Source organism: Gallinula chloropus (assembly GCF_964237585.1).
Source record: "Gallinula chloropus genome assembly, contig: HAP1_SCAFFOLD_656, whole genome shotgun sequence".
In the NCBI taxonomy this organism is placed as follows: domain Eukaryota; kingdom Metazoa; phylum Chordata; class Aves; order Gruiformes; family Rallidae; genus Gallinula; species Gallinula chloropus.
The window spans coordinates 1-19,875 of record NW_028168351.1 but is presented as its reverse complement, the minus strand read 5'-3'; the positions used below and the strand labels follow the sequence as shown (position 1 = coordinate 19,875).

Here is a 19,875-nt window from a genome sequence, read left to right as displayed (position 1 = left end):
CTGTCCCCACTGTCCCTACTCTCCCCTTCTGACCCCACTGTCCCCCTGTCCCCTCTGTCCCACTGTCCTGCTGTCCCCACTCTCCCCTCTGACCCCTCTGTTCCGCTATCCCCACTGTCCCCACTGACCCCTCTGACCCCACTGTCCCACTGTCCCTGCTCTTCCCTCTGTCCCACTGTCCCCACTGTCCCTACTCTCCCTTCTGACCCCACTGTCCTGCTGTCCCCACTGTCCCGCTATCCCCTCTGTCCTACTGTCCTGCTGACCCCAGCGACCCCTCTGACCCCACTGTCCCACTGTCCCCACTCTCCCCTCTGACCCCACTGTCCTGCTGTCCCCACTGTCCCCACTGACCCCTCTGACCCCACTGTCCCCACTCTCCCTTCTGACCCCACTGTCCTGCTGACCCCACTGTCCCCACTGTCCCCCTGTCCCCTCTGTCCCACTGTCCCCCTGCCCCCCTGCCCTGCTGTCCCCACTCTCCCTACTCCCCCCTCTGACCCCACTGACCCCTCTTCCCCCACTATCCCTCTACCCCCACCATCCCCACACCCCCCAACCCTCCACCACCACCCCCCAACCTCCTCCCCCCCTCTCCCCTCTCCCCTCTCCTCCCTTGGCAGGGTCTCCCTCTCCTCCACCCCCACCCACCATGCCCCAAGCCTCGGAGCACCGCGTCGGCCGAGCCCGCGACCACACGGTCATCACCTCCCAGCCCAAAGCCGCCTCCAAGCTGCCCAACACCCACCGGGCCCTGAGCCAGGAGCGCCATGCCGCCGCCTTGGCCTCCGCCGCCGCCGCCGCCGCCGCCAACGGGCTATCCCCAGCCCCAAAGCTTCGCCTCCTCCCGCCACGACCCAGCCCGCTGGACGACCGCGGCAAGAAGCTGGAGCTGGAGCGTGGCCGCGCCTCGAAACGGGGGGATGCCGCCCGTGGCTCGGGGTGCCGGCGGGGCCCGCTGAAGGCCGACCACGCCGTGAGGGTACCCGGCTCGCCGCAAGCGGCTGCCGTGCCCGGTAGCGCATCCTTCTCCCTACCCGCCGGCGCATCGCTGGCGGGGCGAGAGGCAGAGCGCTGCCGGCGCGGCAACCTGGCCCGCTCCAAATCCATCAGCATCGGGGACCTGAGCCAAGGTGGTACTGGTGGTGGTAGTGGTGGGGGTACTGGTGGTACTGGTGGTCGCCCTGAGGATGTGGCGGCGGTGCTGAGCCGGCTGGTGCTGCGGGACTGCGGGCACCAGCTGAGCGCCGGCTCGCTGGCGCTGAGGAGAAGCTCTTCTCTGCGGAGGGTCAACGTCTCCCCGGCTTGGATGGCAAACACGGCACCACCCCCCTGCTCTCCGTCCGGCCAGAGGGCTGCCTGAGGACTCGGAGTGCCCCCGACACCCCCTACGCCCACAGCCCCGACCTGCCGGCGGCACCCACCAGCCCTGCCCTGGGCAGAGCCCCGGCACCCGGCAGGACCGAGGAGAAGGCGGCAGCTGTAAGACCCCCCCACACCCTCCACACCCCACCCCAAGGTTTAACCAACCTGGGTGGCTCGTGGGGGTCCTTTCGGGCACTGGGAGGGGGGGTGTTGGTCTCACCCCTCCCTGGGGAACCCCCCATCGTGGGGGTTGGGTCCCCTCAGTGGTTGGTCCCACCCCATTTCCACAGCCAGGCTGTGCCCTCCCCTCGCCCTGAGCCACGTGTTGGGGAGGGGAGGGGGATTATGAGCCTTGAAATCCCAGGGGATGGGCTGAGGATGCAGCTGGGAGACCCCCACAGTGTGTCCCCCCCAGCACCAAGCTGCCCCCAGCCCCACCAAACCCCCTCCCTGTGCCGCTCTCCCACACCCACCAGCACAACAGAGGGGGGGGAGCAGGATGGAGAGGGGAGGGGGGAGATGTTTGCCTCCCCACCCCCTCCCCATCCCTAGGGTGGCTCTCCCACTAATTAATCCCCCCGAGATGAGCCTCCAGCAAGGCCCAGAATAGCCAAGGGAAATCGGATCAGCTAATGAGCTGCAGCTTAGTTAAGCAAAGAGGAGACCCGGTACCACCGGTACCGGCAGTCCCAGCCCTGGGGTGGTACCGGGGTGGTACCCAGGGGTGGGGTGGGGGGGGTGTGATGCCGGGCTTACCGGGTACCACGCTGGTGGAGCTGCCACGGAAGCTGCACCGGGATCTACTGGTCAGGAGGGAGCTGCAGGGTCGGGGCACCGACATCTCCGAGTCGGTGGTCCATACGGCTGTCATGGGGCTGCTGCTTGTCAGCGGCGAGGTGAAGCCTCCTCCTGGGGTGAGGGGGATGCTGCAGATGAAGGGGGGAGGTTGGGAGGAGGGAGGGGGGGAGGGGGGTTTTGCTGCGTGGGGATAGAGGGGTGGGGGGTCTCACTCCTGTGCTGGTTGTGTGTCCCCACAGACACACCACACGCTGCTGCTGGGCTCGGGCCACGTCGGGCTCAGGAACCTGGGGAACACGGTAAGCATCACCCCTCAAACCCCCCCCCACATCAAACCCACTGGGGTGCCCCCCTCACCCCTCTGTCCCTCTGTCCCCACAGCGTCCCCTCCCCAAGGATCCCCCCAACCAACCCCAGCGGTGGGAGGATGGGGGGTGGGGGCTGTGAGGGGGGTGGTGGTGGGGGGGACACCCCGGGGGGGGGTTGTCCCGGGGTGTCAGCGTGCGGCGGGTGTCCCCGCTGTCTCCTCAGTGCTTCATGAACGCGGTGCTGCAGTGCCTGAGCAGCACCAAACCCCTGCGGGACTACTGCCTGCGCAGGGACTTCCAGCACGAGCAGCCCCCCGGCCCCCGCGCCCCCCAGGAGCTCACCGAAGGTGGGAACGCAGCCCCCAGCCCTCCCCCTGCACCTTCCCCGCCTGCTCAGCCCTTCCCCACCCGCCCCTCCCTCCTGCCCAGCTCTTACATAAGTCCGGTCAGTGCTGATACCCTGGTGCTGTCACCCGGTGCTGTCACCCGGTTCTGTTACCTGGTGCTGTCACCCGGTGCTGATACCTGGTGCTGTCACCCGGTGCTGGTACCCTGGTGCTGTCACCCGGTGCTGGTACCCAGTGCTGACACCCTGGTGCTGATACCCTGACACTGTCACCTGGTGTTGATACCCTGGTGCTGTCACCCGGTGCTGTCACCCGGTGCTGTTACCTGGTGCTGTCACCCAGTGCTGACACCCTGACACTGTCACCCGGTGTTGATACCTTGGTGCTGTCACCCGGTGCTGTTACCTGGCGCTGTCACCCGGTGCTGATACCCTGGCACTGACACCCTGGTGCTGTCACCCGGTGCTGTCACCCGGTGCTGATACCTGGCACTGTCACCTGGTGCTGTCACCCTGGTGCTGTCACCCAGTGCTGATACCCTGGCACTGACACCTTGGTGCTGTTGCCCAGTGCTGTCACCCTGTAATGTCACCCGGTGCTGTCACCCGGTGCTGACACCCTGGTGCTGTCATCCGGTGCTGATACCTGGTGCTGTTACCTGGTGCTGTCACCTGGTGCTGGTACCCTGGCACTGTCACCTGGTGCTGTCACCCGGTGCTGTCACCCGGTGCTGTCACCCGGTGCTGGTACCCTGGCACTGTCACCCGGTGCTGATACCCTGGCACTGACACCCGGTGTTGACACCCTGGCACTGACACCCTGGTGCTGTCACCCGGTGCTGTCACCCGGTGCTGTCACCCTGTAATGTCACCCGGCCCTGTCACCTGGTGCTGTCACCCAGCCCTGTCACCCTGTAATGTCACCCGGCTTTGTCACCCGTCCCTGTCACCCAGCCCTGTCACCCTGTAATGTCACCCGGCCCTGTCACCTGGTGCTGACACCCGGTGCTGTCACCCAGCCCTGTCCCCCGTCCCTGTCCCCCGTCCCTGTCCCCCGTCCCTGACCCCCGTCCCTGTCCCCCGTCCCTCACCCCCGTCCCGTCCCCGCAGCCTTCGCCGACGTCATCGCCGCGCTCTGGCACCCCGACTCCTCGGACGCCGTCAACCCCGGGCGCCTCAAGGCCGCCTTCCAGAAATACGTCCCCTCCTTCACCGGCTACAGGTGCCCCCCGCCCCCTCCCCACCCTCCTTCACCGCCCCCTCCCCACCCCCTGCATCCCTGGGGACCCTTCACCTGCCCCCCAGCCCCCTCCCCACCCCTGCATCCCCATGGACCCTTCAGCTGCCCCCCACCTCCTCCCCACCCCCTGCATCCCTGGGGACCCTTCAGCTGCGACCCCTCCCCGCCCCTTCCCCACCCCTGCATCCCCAGGGACCCTTCAGCTACCCCCCACCCCCTCCCCACCCCCTGCATCCCTGGGGACCCTTTGGCTGCCCCCCAGCCCCCTCCCCACCCCTGCATCCCCATGGACCCTTCAGCTGCCCCCCACCTCCTCCCCACCCCCTGCATCACCAGGGACCCTTCAGCTGCCCCCACCCCCTCCCCACCCCCTGCATCCCCGGGGACCCTTCATCTGCCCCCCAGCCCTCTCCCCACCCCTGCATCCCTGGGGACCCTTCAGCTGCCCCCACCCCCTCCCCACCCCCTGCATCCCTGGGGACCCTTCAGCTGCGACCCCTCCCCGCCCCTTCCCCACCCCTGCATCCCCAGGGACCCTTCAGCTACCCCCCACCCCCTCCCCACCCCTGCATCCCCAGGGACCCTTCAGCTACCCCCCACCCCCTCCCCACCCCCTGCATCCCTGGGGACCCTTTGGCTGTCCCCCAGCCCCCTTCCCCACCCCCTGCATCCCTGGGGACCCTTTGGCTACCCCCCAGCCCCCTTCCCCACCCCCTGCATCCCCATGGACCCTTTGGCTACCCCCCAGCCCCTTCCCCATCCCCTGCATCCCTGGGGACCCTTCAGCTGCCCCCCTACCTTTGTGGGGGGGGACACAAAGGGGGGGACACGATGGGTCCATCCCGCCACAGCCAGCAGGATGCCCAGGAGTTCCTCAAGTTCTTCATGGACCGGCTGCACGTGGAGATCAACAGGAAGGGGCGCAGGACCCCCAGCATCCTCTCGGATGCCCGGCGGACCCCCGCGCTGGAGGACCCCGAGACGCTGAGGTGAGGGGGTGGGGAAGGGGGTGGGGGTCTTTCCTGGACCCCCGTGCTGGGCCATGGGGAAGGGAGGTGGGGGGCACCTGGACCCCCATGTTGGAGGGACCCCAAGACGCTGAGTTGAGAGGATAGGGAAGGGGTTGGGGGTCTTTCCTGGACCCCCATGCTGGAGGACCCCAAGACACTGAGATGAGGAGGTGGGGAAGAGGGTGGGGGTCTTTCCTGGACCCCCATGCTGGAGGACCCCGAGATGCTGAGGTGAGAGAGTGAGGAAGGGGGTGAGGGTCTTTCCTGGACCCCCATGCTGGGGGGTGGGGAAGGGGGGTAGGAGGGGCACTTGGACCCCCATGCTGGAGGGACCCCAAGACGCTGAGTTGAGGGGATAGGGAAGGGGGTGGGGGTCTTTCCTGGACCCCCATACTGGAGGACCCCAAGACGCTGAGATGAGGAGGTGGGGAAGAGGGGTGGGGGTCTTTCCTGGACCCCTAAATGCTGAGGTGAGGGGGTGGGGAAGAGGGTGGGGGTCTTTCCTGGACCCCTAAAAGCTGAGGTGAAGGGGTGGGGAAGGGGGTGGGGGTCTTTCCTGGACCCCTAAATGCTGAGGTGAGGGGGTGGGGAAGAGGGTGGGGGTCTTTCCTGGTCCCCCGTGCTGGAGGACCCCAAGATGCTGAGATAAGGGGGGTGGGGGTGTTTCCTGGCCCCTGAGACACTGAGGTGAGTGGGGGGGTGTTGGGGAAGGGGGGTGGGGCTGTTCCCTTTTTTTTTTGGGGGGGGGGGGATGCTCAGCCCCACCCCCATCCCTTTCCCTTTCCCCCCCCCCAGCGACGACGAACGCGCCAACCAGATGTGGAAGCGATACCTGGAGAGGGAGGACAGCAAGATCGTGGGTGAGCACCTGGCAGGCAGGCCTGAGCCCCCCCAAGCCCCCCATCAGCCCCCTCCCCAGCCCCTCGGGGTGCTCCCCTCCACCCAATCTCACCCCCCCCCCCACCCCCAGACCTCTTCGTGGGGCAGCTGAAGAGTTGCCTCAAGTGCCAGGCGTGCGGCTACCGCTCCACCACCTTCGAGGTCTTCTGCGATCTCTCCCTGCCCATCCCAAAGGTAGGGATGGGGTAGGACACCCCCCTCTGCACCCCCCAGCCCTCCTGGTGCCCCCCCCCTCCCCAGGTCCCCCACCTGCCCCTTCTCCCCCTCCCCAGAAGAGCTTTGCTGGTGGCAAGGTCTCGCTCCACGACTGCTTCAGCCTCTTCACCAAGGAGGAGGAGCTGGACTCGGAGAACGCCCCGGTAAGAGGATGGGGATGGGGGGGGTTGGCACCCCCAGTTTGACAACCCTGGTTTGGCTCCCCTTGGTTTGGCACCCCTGGATTGGCACCCCCAGTTTAGCACGCCCAGTTTGGTAGCCCCAGTTCGGTACTCCCAGTTTGGCACCCCCGGTTGGGTACCCCCAGCTTGGCACCCCAGTTTGGCACTCCCAGTTTGGCACCCCTGGTTGGGCACCCCCGGTTTGGCACTCCGAGTTTGGCACTCCCAGTTTGGCACCCCTGGTTGGGCACCCCCGGTTTGGCACTCCGAGTTTGGCACTCCCAGTTTGGCACCCCTGGTTGGGCACCCCCAGTTGGGCACCCCCACTTTGGCACCCCCACTTTGGCACTCCCACTTTGGCACCCCCACTTTGGCACCCCCAGTTGGGTATCCCCAGCTTGGCACTCCCAGTTCGGCACCCCCAGTTTGGCACCCCCACTTTGGCACCCCCACTTTGGCACCCCCAGTTTGGCACTCCCACTTTGGCACCCCCACTTTGGCACCCCCAGCTTGGCACTCCCAGTTTGGCACCCCCAGTTGGGTACCCCCAGTTCAGCACCCCACTTTGGCACCCCCCACTTTGGCACCCCCAGTTGGGTATCCCCAGCTTGGCATCCTCAGCTTGGCACTCCCAGTTTGGCACCCCTGGTTGGGTACCCCCAGTTTAGCACCCCCACTTTGGCACCCCCCACTTTGGCACCCCCACTTTGGCACCCCCAGTTGGGTACCCCCAGTTCAGTACCCCCAGTTGGGTGCCCCCACTTTGGCACCCCCAGTTTGGCACCCCCACTTTGGCACCCCCAGTTTGGCACTCCCACTTTGGCACCCCCACTTTGGCACCCCAGCTTGGCACTCCCAGTTTGGCACCCCCAGTTGGGGACCCCCAGTTCAGCACCCCACTTTGGCACCCCCCACTTTGGCACCCCCACTTTGGCACCCCCAGTTGGGTATCCCCAGCTTGGCATCCTCAGCTTGGCACTCCCAGTTTGGCACCCCTGGTTGGGTACCCCCAGTTTAGCACCCCCACTTTGGCACCCCCCACTTTGGCACCCCCACTTTGGCACCCCCAGTTGGGTACCCCCAGTTCAGTACCCTCAGTTGGGTGCCCCCACTTTGGCACCCCCACTTTGGCACCCCCAGTTGGGTACCCCCAGTTCAGTACCCTCAGTTGGGTGCCCCCACTTTGGCACCCCCCACTTTGGCACCCCTAGTTGGGCACCCCCAGTTCAGCACCCCCAGTTGGGTGCCCCATCCCCTGACGGGCGCGGTGCCGCCGGCAGGTCTGTGACAAGTGCCGGCAGCGGACGCGCAGCACGAAGAAGCTGACGATCCAGCGCTTCCCCCGCATCCTGGTGCTCCGTATCCTTGGGGGTCCCGTGGCTGGGTGGGTGGGTGGGTGGGGGGCCGTGTGGGGGGGCGCTGGGCACCCCGCTGTCGCTGCCCTTGACGCTGCCCAGACCTGAACCGGTTCTCCACCACCCGCTACTCCATCAAGAAGTGCTCGGTCTTCGTGGACTTTCCCCTCCAGCAGCTCAACCTGCGGGAGTTCGCCAGCGAGAAGGCGGGTGAGCGGGGGGCGCGGGGAGGGGGGGACACCCCGGGGGGGCATGGGGAGGGGGGACACCTGGGGAGGGCACGGGGAGGGGGGACAGCTGGGGGGGCACAGGGAGGGGGGGACACCCGGGGAGGGGAGACAGTCGAGGAGGGCATGGGGAGGGGGGCACACCCGGGGGGGCACGTGAGCTGGGGGGGCATGGGGAGGGGGGGACACCCGGGGGGGGGCACATGAGCTGGGGGTCATGGGGAAGGGGGGGATACTCAGGGGGGCATGTGAGCCAGGGGTGCATGGGGAGGGGGGGACACCCAGGGGGGCACGTGAGCTGGGGGGGCATGGGGAGGGGAGGACACCCCGGGGGGGCATAGGGACGGGGGGACACCCGGAGGGGGCATGTGAGCTGGGGGGGCACGGGGAGGGGGGGACACCCGGGGGGGACACAGGGAGGGGGGGACACCCCGGGGGGGCACGGGGATGGGGGGGACACCCAGGGGGAGCATGGGGAGGGGGGGGCACCCCCAGGAGTGGCACGTGAGCTGGGGGGGCACAGGGAGGTGGGGGAACAGGCCCGGGGGGGGCACACACATGTAGACCCATGTACACACATGTACATGTGTGCACACACATATAGACCTGTGCACATGTATGTACATGCGTGCACACACATGTGTAGACCCATGTGCACACATGTAAACACATGCACACACGGGTACACACGTGTAGGTGCGTGCGCACGCACATACATGCATGTATGTGCATGCACACACATGTACACCCGTGCACACACATGCACACACATGTAGACCCATGCACAGGCATGTACACACACGTGAACACACACGTACACACAGGCTCCTGTGCACACACACAGCCTGTGCCCCCCACTGCAGCCCCTCAAGCCCCCCATGTCCCCCCAGCCCCCATATCCCCCAGCCCCCTATTTGTGTCCCCCAGCCCCCCGTATCCCCCCAGCCCCCCGTGTCCCCTCAGCCGCCCATGTCCCCCCAGCCCCCTGTGTCCCCCCAGCCTCTCGTGCCCCCCCAGCCCCCCATGTCCCCCCAGCCCCCCGTATCCCCCCAGCCCCCGTGTCCCCCAGCCCCCCATGTCTCCCCAGCCCCTCATGTCCCCCCAGCCCCCCGTGTCCCCCCAGCCCCCATATCCCCCCAGCCCCCTGTGTCCCCCAGTCCCCCGTGTCCCCCCAGCACCCTGTGTCCCCCCAGCCCCTCATGCCCCCTCAGCCCCCCATGTCCCCCCAGCCCCCATATCCCACCAGCCCCTCGTATCCCCCCAGCCCCCTATTTGTGTCCCCCCAGGCCCCAGTATCCCCCCAGCCCCCATATCCCCCCAGCCCCCCGTATCCCCTCAGCCCCCCGTGTCCCCCAGACCCCATATCCCCCCAGCCCCCCGTGCCCCCTCAGCCCCCCATGTCCCCCCAGCCCCCCATGTCCCCTCAGCCCCTGTGTCCCCCAGCCCCCTGTGTCCTCCCAGCCCCTCATGCCCCCTCAGCCCCCCATGTCCCCCCAGCCCCCCATATCCCACCAGCCCCCATATCTCCCAGTCCCCTATTTGTGTACCCCCAGCCCCCCGTGTCCCCCAGTCCCCCATGTCCCCCCAGCCCCCTGTGTCCCCCAGCCCCCCGTGTCCCTCAGCCCCCTGTGTGCCCCCAGCCCCCCGTATCCCCTTAGCCCCCTGTGTCCCCCCAGCCCCTCATGCCCCCTCAGCCCCCCATGCCCCCCCAGCCCCCCATGCCCCCCCAACCCCCTGTGCCCCCCCATCCCCCCATGCCCCCCCCTCAGCCCCAGCATCCCCCCCCTCTCCCCACAGGCAGCCCTGTCTACAGCCTCTACGCGCTGTGCAACCACTCGGGCAGCGTGCACTACGGGCACTACACCGCCTTCTGCCGCGACCCGGCCGGCTGGCGCGTCTACAACGACTCCCGGTAGGTCACCAGCCCCCTCCCCACCTCCTCACCCCCTGTCCCACCCCCACCCCCCCACCAGCACCCCAAATTAGGGGTACAGGGGGGGGGGGGGGTTTGCCACAGGCTGAGGGTCCCCCCCCTGCAGCGTCTCGCCCATCAGCGAGAACCAGGTGCCGTCCAGCGAGGGGTACGTCCTCTTCTACGAGCTGGAGGAGCCGCAGCCCAGGAGACCCTGAGACCCCCACCCCCCTGACCCCACACACTGGGGACCCCCCCCCCCAACCCCCAAACCCGGGAGCTGCCCCCGGAGCTGGGGAAGGGGAGGGGGGGGGGGATGGGGGAACAGGGTGGGGGGTGCAGAGGGTGGGGGGGCTGCAGAGGAGGGGGGGCTGCAGAGGGGGGGGGGCTGCAGCCTGTGCTGCCCCAGCCTGGGCTTTTGTGAATAAATTTACTAAAAAAAAACCCTAAAACGGATGGTTTGTGGGGGGTGGGGGCGGGGGCGGGGCTTGGAGAGAAAGGGGCGGGGCTTTGAAAGGGGCGTGGCTTGATATAAGGGGCGTGGCTTGGATATAAGGGGCGTGGCTTGGATATAAGGGGCGTGGTTTGTCTATAAGGGGTGTGGTTTGTCTATAAGGGGTGTGGTTTGTCTATAAGGGGTGTGGTTTGTCTATAAGGGGGCGTGGTTTGTCTATAAGGGGCGTGGTTTGTCTATAAGGGGTGTGGTTTGTCTATAAGGGGCGTGGTTTGTCTATAAGGGGTGTGGTTTGTCTATAAGGGGCGTGGTTTTATATAAGGGGCGGGGTTTGGATATAAAGGGGCGGGGCTTGGATATGAAGGGTCGGGGTTTGGATATAAGGGGCGGGGCTTGGATATAAGGGGCGGGGCTTGGATATAAGGGGCGGGGTTTGGGTATAAAGGGGCGGGACTTGTATATAAATGGGTGGGGCTTGGATATAAAGGGGCGGGACTTGGATATAAGGGGCGGGGTTTGGATATAAGGGGCGGTGTTTGTTTGGGTATAAAGGGGCGGGACTTGCCTATAAAGGGGCGGGGCTTGGATATAAGGGGCGGGGTTGGTTATAAAGGGGCGGGGCTTGAAATAAGGGGCGGGACTTGGTTATAAAGGGGCGGGGGTTGGATATAAGGGGCGGGGTTTGTATATAAAGGGGCGGGGGCTTGTATATAAGGGGCGGGACTTGTATATAAGGGGCGGGACTTGTATATAAAGGGGCGGGGCTTGGGTATAAAGGGGCGGGACTTAGATATAAGGGGCGGGGTTGGCTATAAAGGGGCGGGGTTTGGATATAAGGGGCAGGGTTTGGTTAGAAAGGGGCGGGACTTGTATATAAAGGGGCGGGGCTTGGATATAAAGGGGCGGTGCTTAGTAACGAAGGGGCGGGGTTTAGATATAAGGGGCGGAGTTTGGTTATAAAGGGGCGTGGGTTGGATATAAGGGGCGGGGTTGGATATAAGGGGCGGGGCTTGGATATAAGGGGCGGGTTTGGTTATAAAGGGGCGTGACTTTGGATACAAGGGGCGTGGCTTGGAGAGAAAGGGGCGGGGGTTTCTGATAAGGGGCAGGGCTTGGAGTAAGGGGCGGGGCTTTGCAATAAAGGGGTGGGGCTTTGAGATAAAGGGGCGGGGTTTATGATAAGGGGGCTTGAACTAAGGGGCGTGGCTTGTGGTGGGGGCGTGGCTTGGAAAGAAAGGGGCGGGGTTTTTTGTAAGGGCCGGGGTTTGGAAGTAAAGGGGGCGGGGGCTTCTGCTAAGGGGCGGGGTTTGTTATAAAGGGGCGTGGCTTGTGAGGGACAGGGTTGTGATAAAGGGGGCGGGGCTTGTGGTGAGGGGCGGGGCTTGGAGATAAAGGGCCGGGTTTGTTGTAAGGGGCGGAGCTTGGGGAATAAAGGGGCGGGGTTCTTCGAAGGGGCGGGGCTTGGAGATGAAGGGGCGTGGCTTATAAGGGGCGGGACTCGGAGATAAAGGGGGCGTGGTTTGCGGTAAGGGGCTTGAAGATAAAGGGGTGGGGGTGTGGTAAGGGGCGGGGCTTGGAGATAAAGGGGCGGGGTTAGTGCTAAGGGGCGGGGCTTGGCGATAAGGGGCGTAGTTTGTGGTAAGGCCTTGGGGGGCTTGGAGATGAGGGGCGGGGGCTTTGTGGGCAAGGGGCGGGGCTATGGGCAAGGGGGCGGGTCTATTGGAAGGGGCGGGGCTCCCAGCAGGAGGGGGTTGTGTTTTAAGGGGCGTGGCTCTCTAAAAGGGGCGTGCCTCGGGTAATAGCGCGGAGGGGCGGGGTTATCGGCAAAGGGGCGTGGCTAAATGCAGGGGAGGGGCTTGTCTGGGGGCGGGGCCTGCCGCAGGAGGAGCTGGCTCCTGGCTGCGGGGCGGGGCTCAGCGCTGGGGGAGGGGAGGGGGGCGCGACCGGCTCCTATCGCGACGGCCGTTCTGCGCCGCTCTTTGACCCCGCTCAGCCGCCGTAGCGCTCCGCGGGCGGGCGCCGCGCCTGCCCGTCACCGCTCCGCGCGCTGCCATTGGCTGTCCGCCGCCTTAGCCCCGCCCTCCCCCCGGGTAAGTGGCCGGGAGGGGGCGGGGCCGGCCGAGCCCGGGCGCCGGGACAGGTGCGGGCGGGGGGGAGCGGCGCGTGTCCCGGGATCCCGGCGTCCCAGGGTCCCGGTATCCCGATATCCCGGCGTCCCAGGGTCCCGGTATCCCGGTATCCCAGCTTCCCGGCGCTTCGGAGTCCCGGCTTCCCGGTATCCCGGCTTCCCAGCGTCTCGGAGTCCTGATATCCCGGCGTCCCGGAGCTTCAGAGTCCCGGTATCCCGGTATTCCTGTATCCCGACTTCCCATCGTCCCGATATCCCGGTATCCCGGCTTCCCAGCGTCCCATAGTCCCAGTATCCCGGTATCCTGACTTCCCGGCCTCTCGGAATCTGAGTATCCCGATATCCCGGCGTCCCGGTATCCCGATATCCCGGTATCCCAGAGCTTCGGAGCCCCGGCTTCCCAGTATCCCGACTTCCCAGCGTCTCGGAGTCCTGGTATCCTGATATCCCGGTACCCCAGAGCTTTGGAGCCTTGGTATCCTGGTATCCTGACTTCCCAGTGTCTTGGAGTCCCAGTATCCCGGTATCCCAGAGCTTCGGAGCCCCAGCTTCCCAGTATCCCGACTTCCCAGCATCTCGGAGCCCCGGTATCCCGATATCCCAGTGTCTCGGAGCCCCAGTATCCCCATATCCCAGCATCCCGGAGCCCCGGTATCCTGATATCCCGATATCTCGGTATCTCGGAGCCCCGGTATCCCGATATCCTGATATCCCAGCATCCCGGAGCCCTGGTATCCCGATATCCCGGTATCCCAGAGCCCCGGAGCCCCGGTATCCCGATATCCCAGCATCTCAGAGCCCCAGTATCCTGATATCCCAGAGCTTCGGAGCCCCGGTATCCTGATATCCTGATATCCCAGTATCTTGGAGCCCCGGTATCCCAATATCCCGGCGTCTCGGAGCCCCGGTATCCCGATATCCCAGTATCCCAGAGCTTCGGAGCCCCGGTATCCCGATATCCCAGAGCTTCAGAGCCTCAATATCCCGATATCCCAGCGTCTTGGAGCCCCGGTATCCCGATATCCCAGCATCTCGGAGCCCTGGTATCCCGATATCCCGGTATCCCAGAGCTTTGGAGCCCCGGTATCCTGGTATCCCAGAGCTTTGGAGCCCCGGTTTCCCGATATCCCGATATCCCGGCATCTCGGAGCCCCGGTATCCTGATATCCCAGCATCTCGGAGTCCCAGTATCCCGATATCCCAGAGCTTTGGAGCCCCGGTATCCCAGTATCCTGATATCCCAGAGCTTCGGAGCCCCGGTATCCTGATATCCTGATATCCCAGCATCTTGGAGCCCCGGTATCCCGATATCCCGGCATCCCGGAGCCCCGGTATCCCGATATCCCAGTATCCCAGAGCTTCGGAGCCCTGGTATCCCGATATCCCAGAGCTTCAGAGCCTCAGTATCCCGATATCCCGGCGTCCCGGAGCCCCGGTATCCCGATATCCCGATATCCCGGTATCCCAGAGCCCCCCCCGGCCCCTCATGTCCCGCAGCGTGGCCGTGGTGGGGGGCGGCATCAGCGGCCTGGCCGCCTGTTACCACCTGTCCCGCGGCCCCCGCCCGCCCAAGGTGAGCTGGGGGGGGGGGGTGTGTGTGTGGGGGTGTCCCGTGGGGGGTCCCCATCAGCTGCGGGGTCCCCGTGCTGAGCCCCCCCGGGCCCGTCCCCAGGTGCTGCTGCTGGAGGCCAGCGGCCGGCTGGGCGGGTGGGTGCAGAGCACCCGCACCCCCGACGGGGCCGTGTTCGAGCACGGGCCCAGGGGCATCCGCCCCGCGGGGCTGGGGGGCGCCGACACCCTGCACATGGTAAGGAAGAGGGGTGGGGAGGGGTCCCTGGGGTCCCTGGGGCTTGGTTTTGGGGTGACAGAGGGATCCCAGGGGGCTGGGATGGGATGGGATGGGATGGGGGGGTGGCCCTTGGGAAGGGTGCTGGGGGCAGAGGGGTGATGAGTTGGGCTGGGGTGATGGGATCTGGGGGGGGGGTCTCTGGGTGGGTGTTGGGGGTCCCAGGTCCAGGGGGGTCATTGGGAATGGGGGAGAGAGGTTCCTAGGTGGGTGCTGGGGTCTGGGGGTTATCACTGGGTGGGTGCTGGGGTCCCTGGGTGGGTGCTGAGGGTCCCTGGGCGGGTGTTGGGGTCTGGGGGTTATCCCTGGGTGGGTGCTGCGGGACCCTGGGTGGGTGATGGGGTCTGGGGGTTATCCCTGGGTGGGTGCTGGGGGTCCCTGAGTGGGTGTTGGGGTCTGGGGGTTATCCCTGGGTGGGTGCTGGGGGTCCCTGGGTGGGTGCTGGGGTCTGGGGGTTGTCCCTGGGTGGGTTCTGGGGGTCCCTGGGCGGGTGCTGGGGGTCCCTGGGTGGGTGATGAGGTCTGGGGGTTATCCCTGGGTGGGTGCTGAGGGTCCCTGAGTGGGTATTGGGGTCTGGGGGTTATCCCTGGGTGGGTGCTGGGGGTCCCTGGGTGGGTGCTGGGGTCTGGGGGTCCCTGGGTGGGTGCTGGGGTCTGGGGGTTATCCCTGGGTGGGTGCTGGGGGTCCCTGAGTGGGTGTTGGGGTCTGGGGGTTATCCCTGGGTGGGTGCTGGGGGTCCCTGGGTGGGTGCTGGGGTCTGGGGGTTGTCCCTGGGTGGGTTCTGGGGGTCCCTGGGCGGGTGCTGGGGGTCCCTGGGTGGGTGATGAGGTCTGGGGGTTATCCCTGGGTGGGTGCTGAGGGTCCCTGAGTGGGTATTGGGGTCTGGGGGTTATCCCTGGGTGGGTGCTGGGGGTCCCTGGATGGGTGCTGGGGTCTGGGGGTCCCTGGGTGGGTGCTGGGGTCTGGGGGTTGTCCCTGGGCGGGTGCTGGGGGTCCCTGGATGGGTGCTGGGGTCTGGGGGTCCCTGGGTGGGTGCTGGGGTCTGGGGGTTGTCCCTGGGCAGGTGCTGGGGGTCCCTGGGTGGGTGCTGGGGGTCCCTGGGGGGGTGCTGGCTCCGGTTGCCCCCCGGGGCAGCCCCGTGCCCTCTGCCATGCCCGTCCTGCCCGTGTCCCTCAGGTGACCGAGCTGGGTCTGGAGGGTGACGTCCTGCCCGTGCCCGGGGACCACCCAGCGTCCCGGAACCGCTTCCTCTACGTGGGGGGGGCCCTGCACAAGCTGCCCTCGGGCCTGCGGTAGGTACCACCCCCCTCCCCCCCACCCACCCTTCCACGGTGCCACCCACGGGCCATCACCCTCCCTTGAGCTCTGGGTGCCCCCCTTCTCCCGAGCCCTGGATGCCCCCCTTCTCCCAAACCCTGGGTGCCCCCCCTTCTCCTGAGCTCTGGGTGCCCCCCTTTCAAGCCCTGGGTGCCCCCAGGGCCCTGCTGAGACCGCTGCCCCCCTTGTCCCAAACCCTGGGTGCCCCCTTCTCCCGACTCCTGGGTGCCCCCCTTCTCCCAAACTCTGGGTGCCCCCCTTGTCCCGAGCTCTGGGTGCCCCCAGGGCCCTGCTGAGGTCGGTACCCTCCTTCTTCCAAGCCCTGGATGCCCCCTTCTCCCGAACCCTGGGTATCCCCTTCTCCCGAGCTCTGGGTATCCCCTTCTCCCGAGCCCTGGGTGCCCCATTCTCCCGACCCCTGGGTGCCCCCTTGTCCTGAGCTTTGGGTGCCCCCTTGTCCCAAACCCTGGGTGCCCCCTTGTCCTGAGCTCTGGGTGCCCCCAGGGCCCTGCTGAGGTCAGTACCCCCCTTCTCCCGAGCCCTGGGTGCCCCCCTTGTCCCAAGCTCTGGGTGCCCCCTTGTCCCAAACCCTGGTTGCCCCCCTTCCCCTGAGCTCTGGGTGCCCCCAGGGCCCTGCTGAGGCCGGTGAACCCCTTCTCCCAAGCTCTGGGTGCCCCCCTTCTCCCAAACCCTGAGTGCACCCTTCTTCCGAGCCCTGGGTGCCCCCTTCTCCCAAACCCTGGGTGCCCCTTCCCCTGAGCTCTGGGTGCCCCCAGGGCCCTGCTGAGGCCGGTGCCCCCCTTGTCCCAAACCCTGGGTGCCTCCCCTCTCCCAAGCCCTGGGTGCCCACTTCTCCCGAACCCTGGGTGACCCATTCTCCTGACCCCTGGGTATCCCCTTCTCCCGAGCCCTGGGTGCCCCATTCTCCCGACCCCTGGGTGCCCCTTCCCCTGAGCCCTGGGTGCCCCCAGGGCCCTGCTGAGGCCGGTGCCCCCCTTCTCCTGAGCTCTGGGTGCCCCCCTTGTCCCGAACCCTGGGTGCCCCCCTTGTCCTGAGCTCTGGGTGCCCCCCTTGTCCTGAGCTCTGGGTAGCCTCTTCTCCCGAGCCCTGGGTGTCCCCCTTCTCCCAAACCCTGGGTGCCCCCTTCTCCCGAGCTCTGGGTATCCCCTTCTCCTGAGCCCTGGGTGCCCCATGGGCCCTGCTGAGGCCAGTGCCCCCTTTTCCCCTGAGCTCTGGGTGCCCCCTTCTCCGAAACCTGGGTTCCCCCCTTCTCCTGAGCTCTGGGTGCCCCCTTCTCCCAAACCCTGGGTGCCCCCTTCTCCTGAGCTCTGGGTGCCCCCAGGGCCCTGCTGAGGTCGGTACCCCCCCTCTCCCAAGCCCTGGGTGCCCCCTTCTCCCGAACCCTGGGTACCCCTTCTCCTGAGCTCTGGGTATCCCCTTCTCCCAAGCCCTGGGTGCCCCCTTCTCCGAAATCCTGGGTGCCCCTTCTCCCGAGCTCTGGGTGCCCCCAGGGCCCTCCTGAGGCTGGTGCCCCCCTTCCCCTGAGCTCTGGGTGCCCCCAGGCCCTGCTGAGGCCGGTGCCGCCCTTCTCCCGGGCGCTGCTGTGGAGTGGGGTGCAGGACCTGCTGTCTCCCCGCGGGACGGAGCCGGATGAGACCGTTCACTCCTTCGCCCAGCGCCGCTTCGGCCGGGAGGTGGGTGCCTGGGCCAGGCCGATAGCGCCAGGGCTGGGTGGGGTGGGTGGGTGGGGTGGGTGGGGGGTTATCAGGGCCTGGCAGGGGCTGTGTGGGTGGGGGGGACACCCAGCTGACCCCCCCACCCTGCTGTGTCCCCCGAGGTGGCTGAGGTGGCGGTGGACAGCCTGTGCCGGGGGGTGTTCGCCGGGGACAGCCGGGTGCTGAGCGCCCGCTCCTGCTTCCCCGCGCTCTTCCAGGCCGAGCGGCGGCACCGCTCCGTGCTGCTGGGGCTGGCGCTGGGCTCCGGTGAGCTGGGGGGTGCTGGGGGGGGGTTAGGGGGTGCTGGGGGGGGTTTAAGGGGTGCTGAGGGGTGTTTGGGGGGTGTTGAGGGGTGTTGGGGGGTGTTGAGGGGTGTTTGGGGGGTGCTGAGGGGGGTTGAGGGGGGTTGAGGGGTGCTGAGGGGTGTTTGGGGGGTGTTGAGGGGGGTTGGGGGGTGTTGGGGGTGTTGAGGGGTGTTTGGGGGGTGCTGAGGGGGGTTGAGGGGGGTTGAGGGGTGTTTGGGGGGGTGCTGAGGGGTGTTTGGGGGGTGTTGAGGGGGTTTAGGGGGTGCTGGGAGGGGTTTAAGGGGTGCTGAGGGGTGGTTCGGGGGTGTTGAGGGGGGTTGAGGGAGGTTGAGGGGGGGTTGAGGGGTGTTTGCGGGGTGCTGAGGGGTGTTGGGGGGTGTTGAGGGGGGGTGGTGGGTGCTGAGGGGTGTTTGGGGGTGGTTGAGGGGTGTTTAGGGGTGCTGGGAGGGGTTTAAGGGGTGCTGGGAGGGGTTTAGGGGGTGCTGAGGGGTGTTTCGGGGGTTTGAGGGGTGTTTGGGGGGTGCTGAGGGTGTTTGGGGGCTGTTGAGGGGGGTTGAGGGGGGTTGAGGGGTGTTTGGGGGGTGTTGAGGGGGGTTGAGGGTGTTTGGGGGTGCTGAGGGGTGTTTGGGGGGTGCTGTGGGGTGCTGAGGGTTGTTGGGGGGGTGTTTGGGGTGTTTGGGGGCTGTTGGGGGGTGCTGAGGGCTGTTGGGGGGTTCTGGGGAGTGTTGGGGGCTGCTGAGGGCTGTTGGGGGGTTCTGGGGAGTGTTGGGGGGTGCTGAGGGCTGTTGGGGGCTGTTGGGGGGTGCTGAGGGGTTCTGGGGAGTGTTGGGGGGTGCTGAGGGCTGTTGGGGGGTATTGAGGGCTGTTGAGGGGTGTTGGGGTGTGCTGAGGGGTGTTGGGGGGTGCTGAGGGCTGTTGGGGGTGCTGTGGGGTGCGTTTAACCCCCGGGGAGGGGGTCACTGTGCCGTGTCCCCCCCCAGAGCGGGAGCGCGGGGCCGAGTCCCCGCTGGCGCGGCGGGCGCGGGCCGAGCGCTGGAGCCAGTGGTCGCTGCGGGGCGGCCTGGAGGGCCTGGCCCGGGCCTTGGCCGCCCGCCTGGGCCCGCGGGGCGTGGAGCTGCGTTACCACGCGGCCCTGCGCGGCCTGCGCCGCCGGCCCGACGGGCGCTGGCAGGTGGGGACCCCCTGCTGCCCCCAGACCCCCCCTGCTGCCCCCAGACCCCCCTGCTGCCCCCAGACCCCCCTGCTGCCCCCAGACCCCCTGACCCCCCTGCTGCCCCCAGACCCCCCCTGCTGCCCCCAGACCCCCTGACCCCCCTGCTGCCCCCAGACCCCCCTGCTGCCCCCAGACCCTCTGCTGCCCCCAGACCCCCCCTGCTGCCCCCAGACCCCCTGACCCCCCTGCTGCCCCCCAACCCCCTGACCCCCCGCTGCCCCCAGACCCCCAGACCCCTGCTGCCCCAGACCCCCCCTGCTGCCCCCAGACCCCCAGACCCCCTGCTGCCCCCAGACCCCAGACCCCCTGCTGCCCCCAGACCCCCCCTGCTGCCCCCAGACCCCCCTGCCTGCCCCCAGACCCCTGACCCCCCCTGCTGCCCCCAGACCCCCCCTGCTGCCCCCAGACCCCCTGACCCCCCTGCTGCCCCCAGACCCCCCTGCTGCCCCAGACCCCCTGACCCCCCTGCTGCCCCCAGACCCTCTGCTACCCCCAGACCCCCTCCAGCCCCCAGACCCCCTGCTATCCCCAGACCCCTGCTGCCCCCCAGACCCCCTGCTGCCCCCAGACCCCTGACCCCCTGCTGCCCCCAGACACCCCTGCTGCCCCCAGACCCCCCTGCTGCCCCCAGACCCGCTTCCTGCCCCCAGACCCCTGCTGCCCCCAGACCCCCCCTGCTGCCCCCAGACCCGCTGCTGCCCCCAGACCCGCTTCCTGCCCCCAGACCCTCTGCTGCCCCCAGACTCGCTTCCTGCCCCCAGACCCCCTGCTGCCCCCAGACCCCCTGACCCCCCTGCTGCCCCCAGACCCCCCCTGCTGCCCCCTGACCCCCTGCTGCCCCCAGACCCCCTGACCCCCTGCTGCCCCCAGACCCCCTGCTGCCCCAGACCCCCTGACCCCCCTGCTGCCCCCAGACCCCCTGCTGCCCCAGACCCGCTTCCTGCCCCCAGACCCCCTGCTGCCCCCAGACCCTCTGCTGCCCCCAGACCCCCTGCTGCCCCCAGACCCGCTTCCTGCCCCACACCCCACCCTCCCACCCCCCACCGCCTCAGTTTCCTG

General features: G+C 67.7%; 2 protein-coding genes across 2 annotated transcripts; both read left to right on the top strand.

Annotated features, from left to right (window-relative positions):
- Nucleotides 1–625: 625 nt before the first annotated feature.
- Nucleotides 626–10,168, top strand: USP21 (ubiquitin specific peptidase 21). Its single transcript, XM_084280997.1, is given in 13 exon segments — nucleotides 626–1,298; nucleotides 1,301–1,482; nucleotides 2,403–2,462; nucleotides 2,695–2,818; nucleotides 3,928–4,039; nucleotides 4,909–5,046; nucleotides 5,863–5,927; nucleotides 6,038–6,141; nucleotides 6,240–6,326; nucleotides 7,625–7,703; nucleotides 7,802–7,909; nucleotides 9,724–9,838; nucleotides 9,966–10,168. Coding segments are annotated over 13 exon segments (1,911 nt in total). The 5' UTR covers nucleotides 626–652; the 3' UTR covers nucleotides 10,057–10,168.
- Nucleotides 10,169–12,835: 2,667 nt separating this feature from the next.
- On the top strand, nucleotides 12,836–18,774 carry PPOX (protoporphyrinogen oxidase; the record flags this gene model as incomplete). The annotated part of the gene is given in 7 exon segments (XM_084280996.1): nucleotides 12,836–13,993; nucleotides 14,093–14,227; nucleotides 15,443–15,554; nucleotides 15,557–15,558; nucleotides 17,146–17,277; nucleotides 17,421–17,565; nucleotides 18,584–18,774. Coding segments are annotated over 7 exon segments (804 nt in total), but the record flags the coding sequence as incomplete, so codon positions are not given.
- Nucleotides 18,775–19,875: the final 1,101 nt, after the last annotated feature.